The sequence below is a fragment of the Thermobia domestica genome, chromosome 7 (genome assembly GCF_964235325.1).
Source record: "Thermobia domestica chromosome 7, izTheDome1.hap1.1, whole genome shotgun sequence".
Lineage (NCBI taxonomy): Eukaryota > Metazoa > Arthropoda > Insecta > Zygentoma > Lepismatidae > Thermobia > Thermobia domestica.
The window spans coordinates 133,929,605-133,955,054 of NC_137460.1; the positions used below are offsets into that span (position 1 = coordinate 133,929,605).

Here is a 25,450-nt window from a genome sequence, read left to right on the forward strand (position 1 = left end):
AGCCCCCAGCGAGATTTAGCAAGTTAAAGTCTAAAATATCAAATGAACCTCATAAAGCAGTTATGCGTCTGATGATGCCAATTGAGAAAACTGGTCACAATGTAATTAGGGATGGATAGCGCACCAATCAGTGAACGTTTTATGAAAACAGAACTCTTTTCATTTGGAGCCTGAAAAAGAAACCTTCCCTGAAACTTACAGCTAAAACTCGGGAGATAAACGTCAATTTTATTGTATTCAACTCAGACACCAGAATAGCCTCATATGTACCACGAAGAAACAAAAATGTAATATCTGTATCTACAAAGCATCATGATGAAAAGTTTGATCTAGAAACTAGCGACGGAAGGAAGCCAAAAACAGTTGCTACGTACAATGTAACATAAGGAGAGGTAGACACATTGGATGAGGTGTGTGTGGTACACATTAAACTTCCAGAAGGTGTAAACTATGACCACTAGTTTGTTTTTTCTACAGATTGCTCAAGATCGCTTGTGTAAATGGATAAATTATGTTATCATAAACATTTCTAATTAGACGATATGCTGGAATGAGTCTGTTGACGTTAGTATTAGAAAAATGGTTGTATGTATTCCAAGAATTCCTCGGGAAATACATTCAAAATAGCCATACAAACAGACTGGATTACAGGACGAAGACATTGGGTTGTTTGTCTACGAAAGAGACATGAAATTGAAATCAGTTTGCAGTAAGTGCCAAAAAATTATGTGTTAACCTCACATGGTATATGCTTGTGATATGTCAATGAAAAACTGAAGGGAAAGTTCCTAAATATATAGGGCTGTTTGTAAGACTATTACTTAATTATTGACCAATTCATCTTATTTGTAACAGTTTTGTTAGTACTAGTGAATTCATTTCTGAAAATTGTCATTAGTAATACGTCATTAAAAAGCAAACTACTTAATGGTGGTCATATACTTCTTACTACGTCTCATACAGACTATTACTAAATGGCTTACTAAACTCTGATCCTGTAAAATAGTAGAAAAATACTTAATGATCCCATAATTCCATAATCTTATATATCTTAATTCTAGCATCGATCTGAATATTGTGAAATAGTTATTCTCTTTTAAAATTTATTGACATTTAATTTTTGTATGTGAAATTCTACATAGCTTTTATCTCTATTGCAGGTAAATATAAGAACTGTGATCTTCAGGGACACCTTTGTGTTGCTCGAGGGCAAGGTAACAATTTCTTTGTAATGAAAAATAAAGCTTAAATTTAATATTTGATATAAGAAGTAAATATGACTAGAACTAAAGCTTAATATTATATTTTCACATATAGTTAATGACGTCAATAGAAATGTATTTTTGTTCTGTAGTTTTGGACCAAATAATAATAATTTAAAAAAGAAAAATATTCTATGGCACTATTGTACTTTCGCAGGCACAGGTAAAAACAATTTTTTTGTTTATTAGCCTAACCTAATAAAAACTTCTTTAAATGTTAGATCTGAAGTAGGTGAGGAATAAACAATAGCATTTAATTGTACATTATTTCCGTAAAAAATCTGGTACTACGAACGGAAATATTATGCTGTTATGAATATGTAAAAAAATTCGGCATGAATGAACTACCTTTTAACAGTTTCCAGCCTTGTGAAGTATATAAAAAGATTAGAAAACATAGGAAAAGTGATGGTACAGTTCCATTTCTTAGAAATGAGACAATCACATACTTGAAATAATACTGTAGATACTGTAAATTGTATCGTATATAGTAAACCTAGGATATCCAAAACAACAAATTAAAGCTGATATAAACAAGTGACGATATCAAACCAGTAGGTACACGTAACTCTCATTGTTATCAAAGGCAGAAAACCATAGGTTAAAAATATTGAAAAAGTAAAAAATCCATTACTTTTACGCACAGAGAAGGAAGTGCAACTAAACGAACTAGATAATTTTCTAATTAATTTCTAATGTACAGTCGACTTTAATCCTTTTTTCAATGTGTACAATGATCAGGCAATTTTATTTTCCTCATTGTCATTAGTAAATGATGCTTTATTTTGATTTAGTATATTTGTCTATTTTACTGCTTGAATAAGTAATTGCATATCTCCGAGATCTCTTTTCTTAGAAATGAATTAGCTTGAAGAAACCGGTATTACACATCAGATATATTGCGAAATTTAGGGAAGTATGACATTTTTATGTTTTTAAATCATTGAAAAAGGTTACATAAATCAATGGCGCTGAAATCAATAAAGGGGGTTCGCCCCTAGCTTACAGGTATGGCTACCAGTATAACGGATGCGACAGTCTTAGGGTCTTCAAAGGACACAAAATGAAAAAAAAGACAGAAAATAGATTTATAAAAATATAATTTTGGTGTGAGTTGAAGTAACTAATACAAATACCATACTCTAACAGCAATAGTTTCTGTATCAATTTATACTTCGGAGGTAGAGGAAAGAAAGTTTCATTTCAAAATTTTATGCTGTATATCGGGTTAAAGGCCTTTTCTTTGGGGAAGTGAATTATTGAGATGGTGGAGGAAACGAAATAGTAGTGGGTGAAAATTTTCCTTTTTAGTTGTACTTTATTTACGTTTATTTTCCTGCTCTCTGAAATAGCTTTTCCTGACGTATTCTACAAATAGAATATTTGGTGTGATGAGTCATGACAATACCTTTTCCTATTGAAACCAAATCTGTGTTTTTATGTATGCTTTTTTCACTTCTCTTATTCCTCGATTTTTGACGGTATGTTTCTCCTTCAATGCGTAGGCGTATTCATGCAGTTTATATAACATTTATGAAATCATAAAACAGCAAATATATAATGAAAAGAATTAAAATTGAGATTACTCAAAAAGATATATTCTCCCTAAATTACAAAAATTTTACTCTTAACTGAGATAGTGAGAAACTACCTACTAACTGAAGAATATAATCTGGGTTTAAGTTCACAACCGTGTATTATGAGCACAGTATTAACCAATCGATAAATATTGAACGCTAGTCTTAAATGTGTGGAAAATCTATATTATGTATTATCTAGTAGGTTTATCATGCAGTGAGTTTGTTCACTGACGCTAATTCTCATTTAAGTACACTTGAATTTGGTAATAGTTGAAACGATGTAGTAAAATTATGAGATACAAATATCTAGATAAAAATATATTCGTTACATTTTAAACACTGTGAAACTTCCGTATTTGATCTAATACAACATAAAAAGGAAGTATTGTCATAATAATAATAATAATAATAATAATAATAATAATAATAATAATAATAAATCACAGACAAATGTTTCCAGAAATATTTTATGTACAATGATACGCATTGGTTAATCGTTCAATATAATATTGTTTCTAAGCAGTACGGAAACTGCTTCGGTACAGTTGAAGAAGGAAATGCTATCTTTTCTCGTTTATATTCGCTTATCTCTGATGATTATTAAAGTACGACCTTAAATGAAATTAACATAATTTGAAGAAAGGAAAATATTTGTTGGAAAACGTTTCCGCTGATTTCTAGAAATGAGAATACTGACACTTTTGGATAGAATAAAACTATTATTTTCAATGTTATGTATAATATATTTATACTAAATTGAAAGTTTTAGTCTCGTTATTTTAAATCAAAATTTATATTAGTCAGTTCTTAGAAGCGAGCGTTTATCTAATAAATAAAATAAAGATACATTTTCAGCTAGTTTCTTTTCCTAAGGCATTCAGTACATGTATTCCTAATATTTCGTGTTTGAAGGGTCATTATATTCATTTTAAAAGTTTTAATGCTAATGTAGTTTATGATATCTTGTGTTTAATTTTAATTGCAAACCGTCATTTCAAAAAGATTAAAACATTTGTGATGTTGCTCTGTATAGCGTTATCTTTTCACCTATTTTACCTTCAGGAATCCAAAGACGTCATGAAAGCATCGAATGTTTTCAAGGATGTGAAGGACAAGTAATTGCTATCAACACGTTTGCTAAAATTGAGTGAGTAGCACTTCATTATTTGTATTCTGCTAAATTTGATAGTAATAGTACCTTTAAATGTGTCAAAATGTTTCGAGTCTTACTTTAAAATGAGACTTAATGTTTCGAGTCGATTAGTTGTGATCTGTTCACTTTTCAATCTATTTTGTATACTTCGGTTATATAATTACTTTTAAGTTGGTTTTATTGTATATGGAAAATTAAACCAAGTTTCTAATTGAAGTTCCAATAATTAATTTTTTTGAACTAAATAAAGCGGATATACAACCAAATTAAATGACTATAAAATAAGTAGTGGAACGAAAACTAGTTGAATGAAATAACGAGTGGGAAAAACATAAAAATCAAGGAAAATCGAGACAAAATATTATGCACTTCCTCACGCTCCAGAGTTGTATTCAACAATTGAAGCCTCGTCCTGAAAAAGGGTCTAGGAACTCCTTTTCAAATTGAATCATTTGATAACTTTCTTTTATCTCCATCTAGTTTGCCTGTTCTAAAACTTGCGAATACAGCTACCAGAATCGTAAATTTTCGAAGTGTGAAAAGTGGATGGTGAATTAACGTTCTCTTCCTCCTAAAGTGAATGTAGCCATTCTTGTCTTATTTCGTGAAGCGAATGTATACATTTTATTAGGTAGGAAAGAGTAGAACACAAATATATAAGTAAGTAAATATAACTTAAGGATGCCCTGTTTTAAGGTCAGATTTCTTATCATTTGCTAAGAACGTTCTTCTACTTTTCATTAGTGTTACCTTGTGTTCTTTCTTGCCACGCTATTCTCTCGTATTAAGCTACTATGGTATTTTCGTCCACGTCTCATATTCCAGCTGAAGCCTCATTTTACAAAAACACATGTCAACGCGATTTCTAAAGAAGTAGCATTAATTCTTCGTATGATCACCTTGGTAAACTGTTTTTGTGACCACTAGATTATTCTCCTGATATAGATCTTACACAAAAAAAATTAAGAGGGTAGGAAAAATATAACGTCGTGTCTCAGTTACCGTTTTGTTAACGAAGTTTCAGAGTAGAGACGTAACTTTGTCGGAGAAAATGTTGGAAACGATAGTATCATGATTTGTGTGGTGGAAGGTCTTGTAATTAAAGAAAGCTGTTATAGTAATGTGAATACTGAATCAAACAGCCCGATTTATATTAAGAGTATGTCTCTTTGTATTATTAGAGGAGTAAATTTGTTCACGGTCTAACTGGTTAGGAAATTTGATACAACATATTGCAATTAAAAATGCCTAATGAGTAACTGTGAGAAGTTACTGAAATTGGAGAACATTACAGGTTTGATTTTATTGAAAATTTGCGATCTTCTAGTCGCAGCATAACCCCAATGTTTACCGACTTAAGTAGAAGAGCTGTTTCAGGTTGAGACATTCATACGCGAACAAGAAAAATATTAAGTTCAAATTAACTAACGTACTTGTATAAAAAGTAGATCTCATTACAAGTAAGTAGTCTGTTGTACTATTTCCAACTAATTAAATCTCACTTTGCGTTTCAATAGTCTGATAGGATTTGAGAGAGCTGGGTATTATCGTGTGAAATTATGACCATATATTCACAGTAATTTTTGCTTTTTAATTATATGTTTAAGGAGGAACAACACTATGTGTAATTGCGCTAAGGGAAGATTTGGACGTTCGAAATCGAATAAAAAACCCTAGTCCCTTAACAAGGATGTTCATTATTGTGCTTTACGTAGAATAGAAGTTATAGCAAAATATCAGAAAAATAAAAAAATAAACCATAATGCATATAGCTATATATAATAAAGCTTGATGAATCAAAACTGTAATGAAATTTTCTTTTTAGGAAGCAAATATGATGTCTACGCGTTAGAAGTAAATTTAAACTATCTACCCATAGAAAGAAAGAAAATATAAGGCAAATAATAAAAGAATATTGATTTCGGGTCTCCTAAGAGCAAATAATAGAGGAACTAAATCACACAATGTTCTTCAAAATATGAGAGGTTATACCTCTTCCACTCGCTATTGAGAGAGCTTATTCAAATCAATATGATAGTCAATCATCAACATTACCGTGATTCCCTAACTAAAATATACGGAAAAATATATAAATTATTTCTATTTTCATATTCATCATTCGCAGAAACAAAGATACGTAGATCAAGAATAAAATATTTCATAAAGTCAATCCTTTAACTATAAGAAATCCATTCTGTAATATATAAAAAACTTATTCTGTCATAGTCAGTATCCATCTCCCTACAAGAACACGTAAACACAATGCACGCAATTGAAAAATTGTCTATATATAAAATCAAATAATCGCGCAGAAAGTGTCCTTCTTGATACGAAAACACTATCACTATTTTTATTAACAATAATCAAAAATTGTTCACACTATTAAGTAAAAACTAATTGTAAAGAACTGAATCCTTTTTCACACTCACATTTGTGTTGTAGGATTCATATTGAGAAACGTGCAGTGTAAAACTATAGGCATATCTTATTTTCTTGTCATCACATGATTAATACTGCATACGTTCACTGCTACTTTCCTTTCTCCTCTTCCTTCCGTTTCTCAGATGATTCATAGTTATTTCGTTTCGGTGACGAATAACAAGATGCCAAAATTAATACGAAACTAAACGTGAACTGATACAGACAAAAGGAAAAACGCTTCCTCAAAGTTATCCAGCAATTCTAAGTAGCATAAAAGTACAAATAGAGAGAGAATAAAATACAATTAAGTTATTACGAGTATACTTCGTTCTCCTTATTCTCTTTCTCGTGGTTGTCAGCAAAAAAAATTAGAAACACTTTCAATCATTTCTGAACCTGTAATCACATGGCAAGTGTCAATACAAAATTCGTCAGAGTTCTTTATGGCAATGCAGAATAGTACAGTGTTCTTTATTGCAATTTAAGCGGTTTTTTTAGCATAATGAACTTGTATATTTACAAATGGCGTTTTCACTCCAATCATTACATGTAATTCCTTGAAGAAATTGCCGACAAATCAAGGCCGTCTGTCTTTCTTCAATTATTTGAAAATCCCGTTTTTCAAACTAACATTTTCATAAAGAAAATTACTCACAGAAGCAGCTGTGATACTAGCAAGTGTTCAACTAATCAGCAAGTGAATCGGGTTGCTGCATCACTAACAACGACTACATATTTACAAAAAAATTGCGAAACGGGTTACAGCATCAATAACAACTATTAAATATTTATGTCTATTAAATAGGCGATAAAATGGAGGGACCTGAGAATATGTCTGCAATGTGTGTGCAATGTGTTCAACTGGTCCTAATCTTAGGTATTTGACATATAATGCATTCTTTGCAATTTTGATAAATATACTGATTCATTTTAGGAAAACAGGCAGATTTCACTGAAATATCATATGTTTTACAAAATTCTTGATTGGAACTAATAGCCGATGTGTGGGCAGGTTCAAAATCTTTATAGCATAATGAGATAGGAGAAGCATAAGGAGATAGTATAATGGCAAAGGTTCCGTGTAAGTTTCTTGTTTTCTAAATAAAATTCCATTTTAATCAAAGAATAAAACGCTTGGCCTTTAACATTAGTTCTTCTTTTTTCTTCGCTTTTAAACCAATCAAAAAGTATTTAAAAAGCGAATTTTTCAGTTACTCTTTTCGAAGAGATGGTTTTTAAAAACATATTATTATACTGGTGTTTTATACACAAGGATACTCTTCACCTTTCTGTTTATCATAAATATTTCTTTTTGTATGTTGAAATCGAGACAAAGCATCGGCCTCTACATTGAATAAACTTAAACCATGTGTTACTGTAAAGTCAAATGCTCAGCATGAGCCAGCCGCCTTACTAATTTACGTACATTCTTCATTTGCCTTAAAAACGAGACCCCTGCAATCAGTGTTTAGTAAAAATGAGAACTCGAATGGAAAAATGGAAAGAATCTAAGTAAATATAATATGGTAGAAAATTCAAGTCCATATTGGTGACTGGATTTTTTGCTCTTACTTAAACTATGGCTACAATAGCGTATAGGTGATAGCTATATATCATCAGGAAAGTGTTGTAGGCTTTAATCAGAGCAGCCACGCTACTTGCTGAAGAGTCGAAAGAAAAAAATGTAAGGTGTTAGGCATTGTAATGCATCAAATGTGAAGAAGATATAATCACTTTTCAAAGTTTACGAAACGACTCTTGCTGTTTTTGTGTATACCGAAATGGAGCGCATTTTGTTTCAACAAAGAACTTAAATGTTTACTACTTTTTGAGAAATTAGTCAAAACGCCTAACAAAGCTACCCAATCTAGGAAGACTCTTTACGTGTTTTTTTTTCGTTTTCTGGCGCTCATAACTGCTAAGAGAAGCAGTAATCATTTTAGAAATACGTATGTCTTCATGTGAAATATCATGACCAAGTACTTTCGTTAAAATATATGGTAATTTTGTATTGTCTGACTGAAGTTTCAAACCACGTCCTCGAATTCGTTTAAACACCTTTCGAGTGAGTCTGATTACTTCTTCAAAGTTACCACCGCCACGGCAAAAGCCAACTACATTTCCGAATACTTTGTTGATATTCTAAACCTTCAAGAGTCATTTTCGCCAAGCTATTAACTCCTGCAAAGGTCGGGATTAAGCCATGAAATAAAGCTAGAAACCAAAAAGAAAACTAAACAGTACTTTATGAGGTTTTGTGGACCCCAGTATTGTAATTAAGAATTAAATATTCGTAACACTAATATTGAGAAACAGAACTATAATCTAAGTATTTCAACTTTGAATTTGTTTTACTGATTATCATCAACATTCTACACAAATTTATGTATGATATAAATGTCAGATTGTGATGTGAAGACAACATATCTCGTGGAATTCAGGTCTCGCTATTGCAGAATTTCCATGATAAATTTTGGACAAGGATATATCGGTCATTATCCGTTTCATGGAGTGCACAAATACCGTTCAATCTAACCTGCCCATTGCTTGTACTCCTAAATCAGTGGTACCGTCGTTATAATTTGAGTATTATTTATCTCTTTAGTCAATAAAGAATCACAGACACTCTTAAACCTACATCTAACTGTTTAAGAAAACAGATGAAATTAGAGGCATCTAAGATTTTTGACATAAGGTATCACGACGATATAATTTTTGAATATTTTGTGTGTAAGTTGTTGAATTAGGGTTGATACTCTCATAACAAGTTGTTCATATCGCAGAATGTTTGTGGTTAGAAACACAATAGTTTTTATTTGGACTTTCAATTTAAAATAATTGTACACTTCTTTAATGAAAGTACGATATGAAATAAGGAAGACGTGTTCAAAATATTGACAATATGTTTTGTTTGTAAAAATTAAGGTTCCTTATTTTAAGAATCTAGATTAGCTTAAATATTTTTTTTTATTCCAGTTTCGAAGTTCCAGGAATTTCATTTTACTTGGGCAGATTTCCACGAGAACGACTGATGCGTGATGTTGTTTTTGGAGGTTTAGAAATCTTAGGTAACAATTGGTATTTTAATATCGTAATGTATTACCTGCAAAGTTATTAGAGATAATAATGTAATGTTGGAAGCAACATTTTGGCATATCTCTTAGAAATTTAAAAAATTGTTCATCTCAGTGAAAATTATTCATTTTCTCGCATGGAATAATAGATTCAGGAACCTAAATATTTAGCACTTCTTAGAATTACTTCTCCAAATTCGCCATCTGACCTTCACAAAAGTTTGAGTATTTACTAACAAAGTGTCTTGTATCTATCTAATTTTTGAATTCATTCTGAGATAAAATGCATTGGAAAATGGAAAGGAAAATGTAACGAATGTAAGGAATTACAGAGAGGAATACACTGAGAAGTTGAATGAACATCGCTTTAACTAATAAAATATAACGAAGTCTACTATTAATCATGATTCCTTATCCGTAGTTAATTGTGATTAAGTACTTCCCGTGGTTTCTCTTATATGAGTTCAATTAAGCTAAATTCACTAACCCCAACTTGGCAAATTTGAGAGGAGAAAAAAGTTAAAGTCCGATTTACGAGGAATTAAATACTGGTTTATACAACAGTATTATCGATAACTGCGTTGAAAGATAATAAAATACATGTTATATATTATTCATTTAAGTATTAGAACATACCGTTAAATGGGTGAAATAGGACGAAGAAGCAAGTTAGTTTTAGGTTGTTATAGTTAATCTGCTGTTGTTAAAGCTAGACAGTCGTGATTTCAGCTGGTGGTCAGTAGATGGCGATACATTAGATGTAAATATCAGAGGAATAGTGTAATTTACCACCTTTGTATACACGAGTGGTGATGTCTTTGTGGGAAGAAAGAAAAATGTAAGGGTAAATAAACTGATTGGTGATCAAAGTAATAAACTACATGTAGCTAACAAGTAAGGGACCATATGGTTGCGCGCAAATCAGATTCAGCACATACGCCATCTGATTGAGAATGAAAAGATATGGAGAACAGTCAAATTTTAAGGTGCTAAGGGCCATAGGGAGCGAAGCGAGGAAAGAGGAAACATTGAATGTCGGCAAAATTGAAGAAAGTCAGGAATGACGGGAAAAGTTAATTTCTTGCAAACAAGGAAAGAAAGTCAACCAAAAGAAAGAAACTAAACATAACAAGGACATCAAGGACGAAGAAAGATCATAATCAGGGTTGCCATCCGGACCGCAGTGTTGCCAGAGCTGCATAACATTGATATGGAAGATATAGCACAGTATAGCAATTCATGCACAAGGAAAAATATTAGTAACACAAAATACAATTGAAAAGACTACACGTGCGAAAAAAGATTTAACGATAGTCGTGAGTGAATAATGTATATGAGGGAGGACAAGTATAGACATGAAAGTGAAGGGGGTACACATGATAACATCGTTCCATGATGATGATGATGATCGGTCTTCTGCTCGAAGGCAGGTTTTGACCTGAAGGTCCCTGGTCTGGATGAACCTATGGTGGTTTGCTATTGCCTTCCATGGGATAATAATGACTTGTAAAGAACGGGAGCTACAGTTTAAGGAGGGATCCGAACCTTTTGTGTTCCCACCGGGAATCGAACCCGGGACCTCTTGAATACAAAGCGAAGAGCTTAACCACTCACCCATCCGGGACAGTAACGGTCCAGTGTGGATATTAATAGAGAAAAATTTCGGCCGGCCATCCTGCATATTGTACCTTATAAGCCGTCGTTGCACAAAGCGAATGTCAGGATGATATATGGTAGCACGCACCAAACCTGCTTGCCTCATCTGTCCTAGTCTCACCGAAAGTGCCGATGTGGTCTCGGAATTAAAGATATGAACCCCTGATTGTACCCTTGACTAGACAAATAAATAGACTTGAAGAAGACCCGGGTAATTGGCGATGCAGTGTATATTGCGCATGCGCTGATTTCGTAGACAAAAAATCGCAAACGCTGCCTCGCCGTAGGTAGGATATATGTCACCAAACTTGGTGGGACAGAAGTGTATCAGCACCTCCAAAACACGGGGACATTTTTTGTTTCTGTTCTTTCCATGGCAATCTCTATAACAGCTGACCGAACGTTTGTTTGTTCATAAAATACAATGTGCACATGTTTTTCACATGTGTACTAATTCCTTGGAGATTGTCCAAGCAGGGATCTAATGAGACAATACAAAATCAAATGGCGTGAAACTACAAAATAAGAGATGTAGGAAGTAATTTGTCATGCTATGGGCCACAGGCAACTACGTACATAGGGGCGCATTTGTAGAAAATGAGCAGAGAGTGTGGGACTTAAAGGCGCGAGACACAACTAGTGTTTGTTGTTGTAGACGTACAAGTGTTGAGCGAAGATTATGTTCTGTGTGTGCCACCAAAAGGCAGTCAGGAAGTGGCATTGGACCGAGTGCGGGGATACTTTGAAAACTGATTTGTATACATGTTGCGTGTGGTTTTGTTAATATTAGAAAATGACCACACTAGATCAATATTGATCTGCTATTGGAATAGGAGAAGCGAGTGATTTGAACGTAGGTAGAGCACAAAGATTTTGAGACGTTGTCGTCATATATTGAAGCAATTCTGTCAATTATCCAGCAGGAACGAGTGCGATTTACTAGGCGCGTCATATGTGTGCAAAATTCGAGAATCTGTAGTTGTGAAGTTGTTAGCAGATGTGTTCGGCATTTCACAAGAATCACCAAGGCGGGAGAAACTTATCGTTACAGAGCAGATTAAAACACAGTTGTGGAACGACGAAAGTGTTGTAGATGAGTTTAATACTTTAGTGATGGATGTGAAGCTGGAACAGATGTTGAGGACATTGAAAGTGATATCGGTGATGATACAGTGTTAGCAGAAGAAACAATGTACCAACCAAAACGAAGTCCACCAACCCACCATGAAAGTAGTGGGTCGTTATTTTATGCTCCATCTCCACCAAATAAATAGTTCACAAAATTCCCGGACAACTACTTGGTCGATACATACAAGATCTGGACCAAGCAGGCGACAGGGTCGGAGCCCCCCAGCTGTGTCCTCCTGGGTTAGCGATCGATATGTCTCCGCGTCTAAAATTCAGTAGCGTTATGGCACAGAAATGCAAAATAAAAACTAAAAAATTCTTTAAAAATTTGAAAAGATACTCACAGCACCTTGTAAAGGCCGGCACTCCTTCAGAAACGCTTAAATAATGCTGTACTAGGGCATTTTATAGCAATGAGACAATGCAATGCAATTATTCACGACCGCACAATACGTATATGGGCCATGAATATTAAGAAAGAAATTGATCCACATAACATATTATCACTGACAGTGTCCAGATCATGGGTCACACGCTTCAAACGAAAAAACAATCTGGTTTCACGCAAGATTACACATCAAGTTAGTACACGAGTCGCCGTTGAAACTGCTGTTCGCAGTATCACGTATCCGTCGCAGTTCACGCATCCGCCACAGACTTTGTTAACGAGATCAAGTCTTTCATTGTAGAGCACGAGTTGACTCCAGAGCAGGTCCCTAATACAGATTAGTTGAGACTTGCTAAAGAGTTGCATTCAGGCAGAACCCTTGCCATTAAAGGAAGCAACCCAATCTTTGGTGTCGTAGGTTCAGTTACCGCAACGACGCATTCCTATATGATTATGCCGACGATTGGGATGGACGGTACATTGCTTCCACACATGTATGTTCTTGTTTTGACACCCAGTGATAACTTTCCAACGCGCATGGTCGATGAATTCCCCGATCTGAAAGCATATGCAAGCAGATCAACGAATATGACCAAACGGGATTTGCAAATCTTCCTGGAAGGTTTTGTGGCATGATCAGGGTAAGGATCGTGTTTTGCTTTTGGTTGACTCCTGGACTCCAAACAAGAATGATACTCTTTACAACAACCAGATGGTGTTCAGTTCTACAAGAAGCGGATTACTCCGAAATATACAGGCCTTATACAACCTGCTGATGTGTTCTCCTTTCGTCCGTTCAAAAACAAGGTGAAGTTCATCACAGATACGTTAGTGTTCTCCAGTATTAATGTGTAGCAACTTGAGAACTTTCTCCGCCTTCAGTCATTTGTTCATTACCAGTTTTCCTCCAGGCGATACGAAAAGATGATACGCTTTGAGTTTTTCAAATGTGGCTACTCCAATGAACATCCTGGACAGTTTGAAACACTTTCCGCATATTGCTTTAAAAAGGACTCACAGAGGAATGCTGCAGAGACGCGTGTGACCAGCTTGCTATCATCCGCTGTACTCACTGTGAGAAATGTTTGTGTGTTGAACACGCATTCATTCGTGATCTTCGCGTCAACTGCAATTAAACTACAAATCTTGCGTACTATTCCCTATTTTCCTTCACTTGTATTCACGCGAGTATAATATTCACTCACGACTACGTTAAACCTTCTTACGCACGTGTACAGAGTGTTTTCAATTGTCTTTTGTGTTACTAATATTTTTCCTTGTGCATAAATTGGTATACTGTGCTATATCTTCCATATCAATGTTATGCAGCTCTGGCAACACTGCGGTTCGGATGGCAACCCTGATTATGATCTTTCTTCGTCCTTGATGCCCTTGTTATGTTTAGTTTCTTTCTTTTGGTTGACTTTCTTTCCTTGTTTGCAAGAAATTAACTCTTCCCGTCATTCCTGACTTTCTTCAATTTTGCCGACATTCAATGTTTCCTCTTTCCTCGCTCCACCCCCTATGGCCCTTAGCACCTTAAATTGGCGTGTTCTCCATATCTTTTCATGCTCAATCAGATGGAATATGTCTGCATCTGATTTGCGCGACAACCATATGGTCCCTTTCTTGTAAGAATGTACGTTGGTTATGCAAGCAATAGCGTCTCATCTTGCGAAGTGGTGCATGTTTAGAAGTGAAATGGAATGATCTGCGATTATTTCGGATGGTGCCACGTTATTATTTGGCATACAGCCAAACAGAAGTTACTACTCGGCGCGTCTTGAAGGTGCTATTCGTGTTGTCGAGGAGTTAAGACTGTCCTATCATAAAGGAACCATGCTTATCAGATGCCACGTTCGACAACAGAAAACAAGTACATCAGAACTGTGAGAGGGTAAACTTTTCTAAGTGCTGAAGAGGAAGACATGTTAATGTATGAAATTCTTAGAGCTGGAAATCGGGGTTTTCCTTTTGTACCTGAGAAGAAGAAAGGTTGGTGAAAATAGGGTTGGCAAAGGAGATATTTCCCGAGTATGAGCTAAGTGTCATGAAGTAAAGGTTAAGATATACTGCACTTCTTCGACAGCGTATCTTAATCTGAAGCCTTAATTGACAAACGGAACATGGTTGTTCGGGCAATATTTCTCCTTGTTTTCAATCGTTCTATTGCTTGAAACAAATATGTATTTTTGTTTCGAAAGTTTACAGGATATTGGTGTGTGACTATGCTAAATATGATTGTAAATGCGTAACTGAAACTATGAAGGCATTGAAATAAATGTCCGACAACTTTCTCTTTTGCTGTGAAATGTTCTTTACGGTCTTGTGTCCCACCACAGTGAGACAGAGTCGGGCTATTATACAGAAATGGTATCGTGTCCGAAATGACTTCACCATACGAGATGACTGATGTTCTCTAACTATGTGAAGAATCGGTCAAAATGTTTTCTTCATTTTTTGTATTCCTACAATATATTCTCCGCAATATAGCTATTTGCATTAACAAAATAATGAAGTGTAGTTCCAGCAAAATTAGAAATATTCCAGATCCAAATTTGTTGTAGTGGACTTAACAGGGTTAAGCATAACATTCCTAATATGAATTATCTACATCTACAACTTTCAGATAAATACAACTTTTTCCTATACAAATGAAATGTATTTGTGACTTTTACAAAGAATATGAAAAAAATATGTCGAATATATACGACATAGACATTATAAGAATATAAATCACATGTTGGGATATACATGTTTACACGCTCAAACGTCGATTCATGCCTTCCTGCTTGTATAATATTTAAGAAAACATATTATTCCGCTTGCAGTATTTCCACCCGTTCTTGAATGTACGTGTAAACTTCAAAAACCTTTTACAAATATGTTTTGTCTGACCATTTGAACGTTAAGCTGTTAACTTTATATTATTATTTATACTTTACTATGTGGTATTCTCTGTAATATTTATTTTACGTATTTGCAAATCAATATGTATAGTATTTAAAACTTCACGATAGTGATTTCTGTAATAGTACAAAAACGTAATCCTGCAATTTCCTGTACCTTCCTCCTACATTTTTCAAGCTTAATTTGAATTATGGTGGGGGCGCGGTGGCTCAGTTATAGAGCGTTCACCTTTAGTGCTTGGGGTCCCTGGTTCGATCACAGCTCGCGCCGTGTGGACTTTGTGGTGGACAAACACTGCGCTCGTGGGTTTCTTCGGAGTTCTCCCGTTTCCTCCTACTTTCTTAATTCCCCCATTTCATTCATCTCTCATCATTACCGTCTCCTTTAACCTAACTGGCATAATCGTGAGACGTAAAACTTAAGGATTTCATTTCATTTTCTTGAATTTTGGTATACGACTACCAGGAATGTTCACCTACCAATACCTTAGATATCACACACTTTGACCGTGTCTTCGGAATATGTAGTCTTATTTAATTCAGTAATTAAATTGTTTTATAATGATACATAAGAGAAGGATAACACCTGTCTGCAGAGGAGAATATTACTGATTTTTAGCTTAACTATAGTTATTTCTTACCTTTGTTTAATTAGTCATTATGGCGTCAATCTTCTTCTTGCTGCAATTAGTATATAGTTATATTGCGCCATCGAAATATTCATATGTCACGATATCGGAAGAAACAAGGTTTGCAATACTTTTTTCAAGATGCATTTTAGTTTAAATTTTCTATGAGCTATAGACTGAATAATTGTTAGAAAGAAAGTTTAAGCCATATTAACGGTTTAAATGCCAGCTGTACAGAGGAATGATGTACCTCTAAAATTATTAATGATTTACTTTCACGGGCGATCTCGTGAGAATTCAAGAATTCTTAGGAAAATAGCAATTTTGATATATACAGTATATATACATAATTTTACACTTCATCTTAAAACAAATGAATAAATAATTTATAATTAAATAAAGTAAATAATATTACAAACATTTTCAAACCATTATTATGTTTATTCAATTGATAAATATTACACTTTTAATTAATTTTTGCAGTGTCATTTGGAGGCACTGGAAGTCTTATTTTCGGAGGGAGCCTAGTAGCATGTGTTGAATTGGCATATTTGTGTTTGCAAGAGTTTGTTTTGTATGTGTTAAAGGTATTGAAAGTAAGAAATCGCAGAAGCGTTTTACCTTTTGTAAGAAGAGAAATGGGGCTGCAACAACACCGAAGAATGACTTTCCATATGAGTAGAAATAGAAGAAGAGTTAGACAGCCTTTAAGGTTTGTATCATTAATAATTATAAGACATTCATACTAAATATCTTTTCGAAAATAGAAGCAAAACGATATATTACTTATATATCTTTCATGAACTCTAAGAGTTCAATTTGAAGTATATGATTCTGAAAATTCATTAGAGCTTTGATGTATTCACTAATACCTTAAGAGTTGGTTTACACAAACACAAACACAACTGCTTGAACAAGAAATATATCACAACAGATTGAGATTTGGAAGTGGAATAAGAATTAAGAAAATTCTTCATTTTAATAGAGTTTTAAACACTCATATCCGTTTGCCCCCACTGAACTTCAATTGTGGGAAAATTGAATTACTATCAACTCTATCTTACACTAGTCATAATAGCACATAGATATCCTTATAAACAGAGTGGCACATTCGGCTTTATGAAATTGTTGAATTAAGTACATAATACGGATTTCACGATATATGGTAACAAATTCCACAAATGCTTACGTTAATAACATCAAATTGTCTCCAGTGTTAGTGATTTAATTAGTTAAGATAGGAGCAGGTTATTGTTCATTCCCTGTGAAAGGGTTATTCATTGGATTTCGCTATGAAGGGTTGTTTCAAAATCTAGCCGTGTTTTTTTCCTGCCAACGAGATCTCTCTTAATTAGATGATAACCATGTAAGAGTATATTGTACCCGAAAGTGGAACATTATTTCTTTCAAGAATGTATATTCCTCATAGCAATTTATTCTGAAAGAGCATAATACTACTTAAGAATGTGCACATTCCATGAACGTATAGAAAGTCGATTGAATACTATCTCTATCTGTGGCCCTTTTGTCACATGTCGAACTCTTCCACATATTTAGCTTAAAGAGAAAATCAGCACATTTTAGGTGTTTGAACGATAAAAGCATTAAATACAAATCTTGAATTGCGTAACCCGTTAAACTTACAATTATATCGGGAAAGAAAGATCTGGAACCATACTACAATTGGTTTTATAATTTTAACGCACATAATCTGTCGCAGTTATTTAGAGTAAATAGTAACAATTTGATCGCTTCTTAAACAGTTTGGTGTGGGTATTTTATTTGAAGTGACTTAAGCGTTAGGAAAACGATGACTAACTAATGCTATCATTGATCTGCGCCTACAGGAACGTGGAGCGAACAAAGCAATTGAACGGCTCGAAGTAAGATATATTTCTGTCACACTTTTGCTAAATTGAACTAAGAATGACTGTATCATTTATTTAATTTTGGCTGTAAGTAGGTAAAAAATGTTAAGAGAAAATATCGCAAGTACTATAAGTCTTTGTTGCTCCCACAATTATGATCTAAACAATTAATCATAAACAAACTGTGCCATGTATCGGTTTAACTTGAACAAAGACAGTAACATGTAGTGTTAGAAAGAATTCAAAAATGATTCTTATGCAGACAAAGGAAGTGATATTAAAAATTAACTTCATAGTAGCGAAGATAAACATGTTTCCCATGATAGTGAAAAAAATTTGTTTAGGAAAAGAGGCAATTTTAAATAAACAATATAATCTGGTTTAGCACCGTTTCAGTGTATGCTCTTTCTTGAAGGGTACTATGTTAACAATTAATTATATAATTGAAGTAATAAACTAAATTTCCACTTGTACAATTTCTTTGAAGATTAGAAAAACTATTTCGGGCTCAGAACAGAGATATTAATGATAACAGGAAATTGAATATAATAAGTGGTCTTAGAATTACGTTATTCAAAGCAACGAATGTAAAGTATTTGTTTCAAACTACATAGATAGTTTTATCTCTATTATAGTACTTCGACGAAAGAAAGAAGATTTAAGCAGTATACTTTTAGATAATGTTTTCAGTGTTTCATCACAATTAGACAAATGATTTTAATTTTATTGAATAATTGTTATTCTGACTCAGAAGTGGTTACATCAGTTCTTGCTTTTAATTGACAGGCCACATAGTGCAAATTCTCACTCAAACATCTGCGAATTGTTAGAATTTGATGATAGCTTTTTTAATATGTGTAATGTATATGTGTAAGGTTCTCCATGGCTCAGTATGTATTGTACTAATTTTAGCGGTCCATATGGGTAATTTGCATATTTATGAGCCTTCACATATCCGAAATTCAATCATACACTACTATAACGCTCGGTCACAAACTGCTTTCAGTTTCTTTAGATATAACTGATCAGGAATGTGGACATATGCAAAAGAAATTGGATCAAGTACTGCTTCTCTGTCACGTGTTATCCACACCGGCCCCCCATCTTGTATCCACCATATTGGATTCAACTTTCGGTTTTTCAAATGGGAATAGGTGCACGTGATACATCAAATTCATATAAAAATTTCTCGGAAATTCATTGGTGTGGTGAGTGAACTCATGGCGGATTCAAGATGGCGGATGGTGTGGATAACACGTGTCAGAGAAGCAGTACGTTCAATTTGTTTTGCATATGTCCACATTCATGATCTGTTACATCTAAAGAAACTAAAAGCAATTTTGTGAATAAGCGTTATAGTAGTGTATGAAGTACGGATATATGAAGGCCCATAAATATGCAAATTACCCGTATGGGCGCTAAAATTAGTACAATATACTTTGGGCCGCGAAGAACTTTGCATTTAAATCAATTTTAGACGAATCCGCAGGGGACACTTGCATCTTGTCAGAAACAAGCTCCGGGATATTACCATTCATTTCAATCCCTGGGCAACTAAACCGTGGGAAATCTTTGAAACCGACTCATACCTGTAGCACGGACTCTGAAATTATTTGCGTTCTAAATCACCGAATTTTTTCAGTGCATTTTAAAGTTGCTGGTACGGTGGAAAATGGTCCTGGATGCTAAAAGAGATTACATCAATTCATAACGCTGACAATATCTGTCCTTGGCAATCACTAACGGCAATAACGTTTTTCTTTACTTTGTATATCTCTCGAATCAAACAATATTCAGTAATATAGAGAATAATTACTGAAAAATACGTCAGGTAATATTGTCAGTCTCATTTCATTTAAGAACAAAATTTAGGAATTATATCTGAATCATGCGCAATTTTGTACCCTATGATGTGGGTAATTTGTAATTTCAGGATATCTTTTAAGAGATTTTATCAATAATTTAATCAAAAGATGAAATCTAGCAACGTAGTATTAATGCAACCTGAATGATACACTTCTTGTTTCACGAAAACCTAGATTGTCTTTCAAAATGTAAGCCCAGAAATATGACTCTAGTTCCTGAAGAACTCCCTTTACGCCGGAATTATTTTATGGTATTTTGCCACAGCCATGAATGGAAAGTAAACTGTAATGATGCAGTATGTATATAAAAATTTTGTTGTAGATGTTACATTATCTTAAAATAACCCATATATATCTTAAATTAGTAGTATCCGACGATTGGAACAAAAATAGGAGTTTTGTGAAGAATTCCTTATTAGAATTTAAGTAAACTATATTTGTATATTTTTAATACAAATGACTTTAATAATGAGTTGAAGCACCAATCAAAACCTAAGAAATATTGCACCTTTTCTTTTCGGTTCTCTGCTTTTTTGAGGTGTACGTTAACGTAATGTCTAGAACTGCATTCATGTTTAAATTTACAGCTGCCTTTCTTTGTTTATTTCAGACTGATGTATTTTATAATGTTTTCTTTATGTTGCACAACGTAATGCAATGCATCTTCATATAGGACTCGAAAATATAACTTCCGAGTCTCGGATCATACGAAATGAACATTCTGACAATCTTTCATGAATTTTTTGATACTTTTTGCAATAATGAAATTATGTTTTACAACACTATAGCATAGTAAAAGTAATATAACATTAGTTTCAAAGTAATCAGATAGTATAAACCTTTGAAAATAGCTTTAGTAGACACAAATTACACTAACAAGGAGAGAAACTCGTTGTGTTAAAATAATAGAACGTTTACCTGAATGGAAAATACGAAAGTGGTAAAACTCAAAATCCATAGTTCGAACTCCGTAGAAGGCCACGATATCTTTAGAAAAATTAAGCAAAATCAAAAGCATACTAATGTTAATAATTTGGCGAGAGAGCATTTTATAATAACATAATCTTACCAAAGAAACAAGATATTCATGCCAAAGAATAGACTGCATCAGGAATTAATAATATTGATGGTATCTAGATTTGGTGTTCTATGTTCTGTTGAGTAAAGTCATAACTTAGTAAATTTAGATATTACTTGTCGAATGAAAAAAAAAAGATAAAACACAAAGAGCGTTTACACAAATAGTATATTCTGTAAGTAATTCATTTGTTTTAAATTCTATTAAATGAAATTTTAAGTGAAGACTTTTAAAAATAAGACAAACAATAATGTTCTTTGAAGGGTACTGGGAAAGGTTGATTTTTAAACGACTAAATTATATGCTTATTGGAAAATCATTCAACCTCTTTTTCCATCGGTCATTCCAATCTGATAAAATTAATTCAATATTCAAGAACGTCGACAAAGATGAGGAAAGTCAGTGAAACAGTAGATAACTAATTGCCAATATAAGAAGCTAGATTTTACCGCAAAATTAGGTATGACTTTTACGCGGGAAAGAACATTCTACAAATTCTAACAATAGGATGAATTGTAAGCACACTATTAAAGTAAAATTGTGAGTTCAGACAAACTTCATTAAGAAATAAACTGTTCAAACGGTAATTAACTACAAAATATTTGCAACAAATTAGTGATATAGATTTTGAAGAAGTAATGCTATAGTTGAATTTAAAACTTTGTATAATGCTTTTTCTAGGTGTTCATCCTGTTACTCATATATTGTTTGTAGAGACACAATTACTGAATTTATCAGTTATTCATCTTTTGATGCAATCAAGCAGTTGAAAGAATCATCGAACAAAATGGTCAGGTACGAACAATTACACGTTTACTGTTGGCATGCAATTTATTATTTACGATATCCTAATATATATGTACTAGGTAATTTTGAGTTAAGTTTCTGCAACAATGCACGCTAGCCTTGCATAATAAATGCATGTAACTTTGTTTGGACTGGCGCAGAGAGATACGGCGATAAAATATTGCTTTAAATGTTTCACAGTAATAATTACAATAATTACATAAAACATGTTTGGGTCGTTCACATTTCATTATGATTATATCAACAAGCGTTTCACTGTATTTACTGCCAGTATTTTTAAAGATGAAGCTAATAGAAAGTTAGTAAGTGTTTAGCATAATCGTAAATAGAACGAAAACACCTAAGGCCGACTGGAGGTTAATGATATCTGATTGTGTGCTTCCTATTATGTATTTCCTGTCGGATTATAAAATTATGAACGAAATGGACAATAATTAAGCTTTACCTTTTTAGCTTTTAGAATTGCACTCAAAGAAACTTAAAATGATGAAACTAGGACACAACAGCCCGCCCGAATACATCAATGCGGAGCACAACGACGACTTCGTGTTTTGAACACATTAAAGCAGTAGATACGTTCATGCAGGATTGTTTATTGTATTGCTGATTACTCGTATATGAGATGACAGAGACAGAATGAAGGGACATAAGCCCAGGTCGGTGATCTTGTTAGTTCCAAACGTCTACTAATTTCCCCTGAAATTACCTCGCCTCATGTCACCTATTCTTACCTAAGCGAATACACGTCGACTTACGTGACTTGTCTAAGGAGAAAACTTTACAACCTAGATGTTCTATCGCATTGCTAATCCTAGATGCCCTAGATGTCCATTCGAATACGGAGAATTTCCTCATCGGAGTAAAAATTGAAGTCGCTGTCTTCAGAAGATCAGTGGTAAATTAAACAAGTTATATATGTTTACCTTCGACGTATACACCCATAGATAACGTCCTAAAGATGGCAAGCATGCAAGACATACAAACATAAGACACATTAGTAACACATATTTAAAATAAATTAATGCTGAAAATAAAATCACAAAAGTAGAAATAACACATACATAGACAATATCCCTTTAAACAAATAAGAAATCCCCTGAAAATTGACTACCTCATTGACTTGCGTATTATTAAGCGACGTTTGTCAATGTTTGATATATATTTCTTTACAATATTTTTTCCACGCCTTTGATGCGAATTTAGGACCTCTATAGCTAATCATTCTTATCGACTTAGGGAAAGGTAAAAGTAGTTTCTTTCAGAGTTTTTTTATCTCGCTCTCTATATGCTCCTTCAGAAAAAGAATAAATATAACAGATATGTATATATTTCGATAAAAGAAAGAACTCATTGATACTTTTTTCATGTAAATGACTGCAAATTATCCGTGAGAAGGTGTTAAAGTGAGACGATACTTTTCATTGAATATCTTCCTGTTCGAGTTTTTTGTCTTAGTGTTGGAGGCAATTTTGAATGCTTTAAGAAGTCTTCGTTACAGTCTTTCAATAGAAAATTGATCTGAAAAGGGCGAGGTAATTCTTTTATAGAAAGTTTACTTTATTTTGTACTTTGGCTACTAACGTGGGAACTAGTTTTTGGAACAACTAAGAACCCCTTTTTTTTTGTACTAGCGAGAGATTGTTATGCAACATGATGTTGAGAGTTAACTAATTCCCCTCAGTTACCTTAGATTTTAGGTATTGGTTGTGTTGTTGATTCTGTTTAATTACACTGATTACATATTAATGGTATATTTTGCAATATTACTTGACAATTATATTGTGATTGAAAAACAGAACGTTTTTATTGTTAACACATATGAATTTGAAAGAAAATTATGTTTGTTCCCTATTATATTGATTATTATTCGGAATCATTTAGGATCCTTGAGGGCTTCCTCTTCATCCCTTCCGTACTAAATTTTATCGTTAGTTTGATGACAAGATTTTAGGTCTTGTCATTAGAATCCTCTTGACTGTTTTTAAGTGTTAGGTTCCAATTTCATTGGATAGTAACATTGATGTTTGTTAATACCGTTTGGTTCGTAGCAACATGGTCTTTATTTGTATCTAAAAATGTTTCCTGGTGGCTAATAAACTCTCCTCTACCAGTTCGTCTCTGGTTCATAATGCACTATTGGATAAAGGATTGTGAGGCATTAATTCCTTCATAGGAGGTGTATCTACGTCAGCCTGTACAATTAGGTAGGTGTTGGCTCATTTGATGCATAATTAAATCTCAGTGGCTTTCAAAGTCTTTCCAGCAAGCATGAGATTCAAACTATCGGTACAATCAGTTGACATTACACTATCTGTTGAAGGTTCGTTGAGAATCTTACATGGGATTCCGTGCACTTTCTAATAACTTGTGGTGGAACGAAATTTAGAATCTAATCTTTCAGTTTCCCTTTATCAACTACGCACATTACACTTCTACATTTGTCTACTAGCGACTATACGATTCTGATAAGGACAAAGGTTATATTTGCTATTTGGCAGATGTGTTGTAAATGCCGCTATTGTGCACTTGTACCATATTAACAAAAAACCCTCTCACAATCTCAGTATATATTAGGAGTTTTTCCAATATGCTTTTTAACTAGGCGACAAGTCAATTTTTCAAGCACTATACAATTAAAATTTTCCCTTCTTTTGGTACAACTAAGTCTTGGATCTGGGTTAAGTTTCTAGAGAGACTTTTCTCGATTCTGTATTTGGTTATCCATTTAGTATATTTCAGGGAAGATATTGTGATTTCAGCTGAGGTATTTAATATATTGTTGTTAGCTATCTGATAATTATATTCCAATGTATGCTGATTTACAGTAGTTCAGAATAAACAAGGTTTTGTAAATTGGTGTACACAACTGGTTGCAGAATTGAGATGGAAAATCGGCGAATTAGGGGAAATTGGATCAACGTAGTCAAATTCTTCAGTTTTTCATTACTTCTAGGAATTTTCGGTGCTACTTAGGGATGATCAGTATTCTATTCCTGAATCCGAAGATCCTTAGTACGTATTAAAGGTACATTAAACTCAATTTCAATATCAACAAATATGTTTTCTCTCAAAATTTCAAATCGGTTCCTCGTCTATACATATTTTTCTCTTGTAAAGGTTCAATTTTTTTGGTATTACATTTTCCCAAACAATTTTTATTCTTAAATGTGCAAGATCTCGTAGTATATGAATAATTAGTTCAACGAAATGCCAACATTGGTAAAAGAGAATTATAATGGACAAGCAACAAATTTTGCACAACAAAATTTAATAAGAAATTAACCTTTCTAGGTGGTATTTGCAAGCTGTTACATGGATGCTCAGTGAGAATTGTCGAAATTCGTGCCGACAATTTTCGCAAAGCACTAGAGGGATCTTATCAGCTTGCAACTGGAAAAACTAAGAAGACCACTAAACCGATATTTCCAGCTAGTATTATCATGAAAGATCGATCATAGATGTACCGGTACCATATCAAAATCTAGGTAATGTTGGCTCAATTAAATCTCTGGTTCGAAGATACCCGATAATACTAGACAATACTATTTTAAGGAAACGTTCATATGATTGGGTTCAGTGATGTTTCACTTCAGATCTCACTCTTGGGTATGCGAACAACAATAGCGCCTTTA

At 33.6% G+C, this 25,450-nt stretch overlaps 1 protein-coding gene across 1 annotated transcript in view; it reads left to right on the plus strand.

Annotated features, from left to right (window-relative positions):
* LOC145689343 (uncharacterized) overlaps nucleotides 1-25,450 on the plus strand; it is a 380,527-nt gene that overhangs the window by 281,106 nt on the left and 73,971 nt on the right. Inside the window, exons 9-14 of the mRNA XM_081763491.1 lie at nucleotides 1,161-1,214; nucleotides 3,905-3,989; nucleotides 9,393-9,494; nucleotides 12,070-12,320; nucleotides 16,684-16,912; nucleotides 21,693-21,806. Of these exons, the coding sequence (XP_081619617.1) occupies nucleotides 1,161-1,214; nucleotides 3,905-3,989; nucleotides 9,393-9,494; nucleotides 12,070-12,320; nucleotides 16,684-16,912; nucleotides 21,693-21,806 (835 nt within the window). The remainder of the gene's footprint in view (nucleotides 1-1,160; nucleotides 1,215-3,904; nucleotides 3,990-9,392; nucleotides 9,495-12,069; nucleotides 12,321-16,683; nucleotides 16,913-21,692; nucleotides 21,807-25,450) is intronic.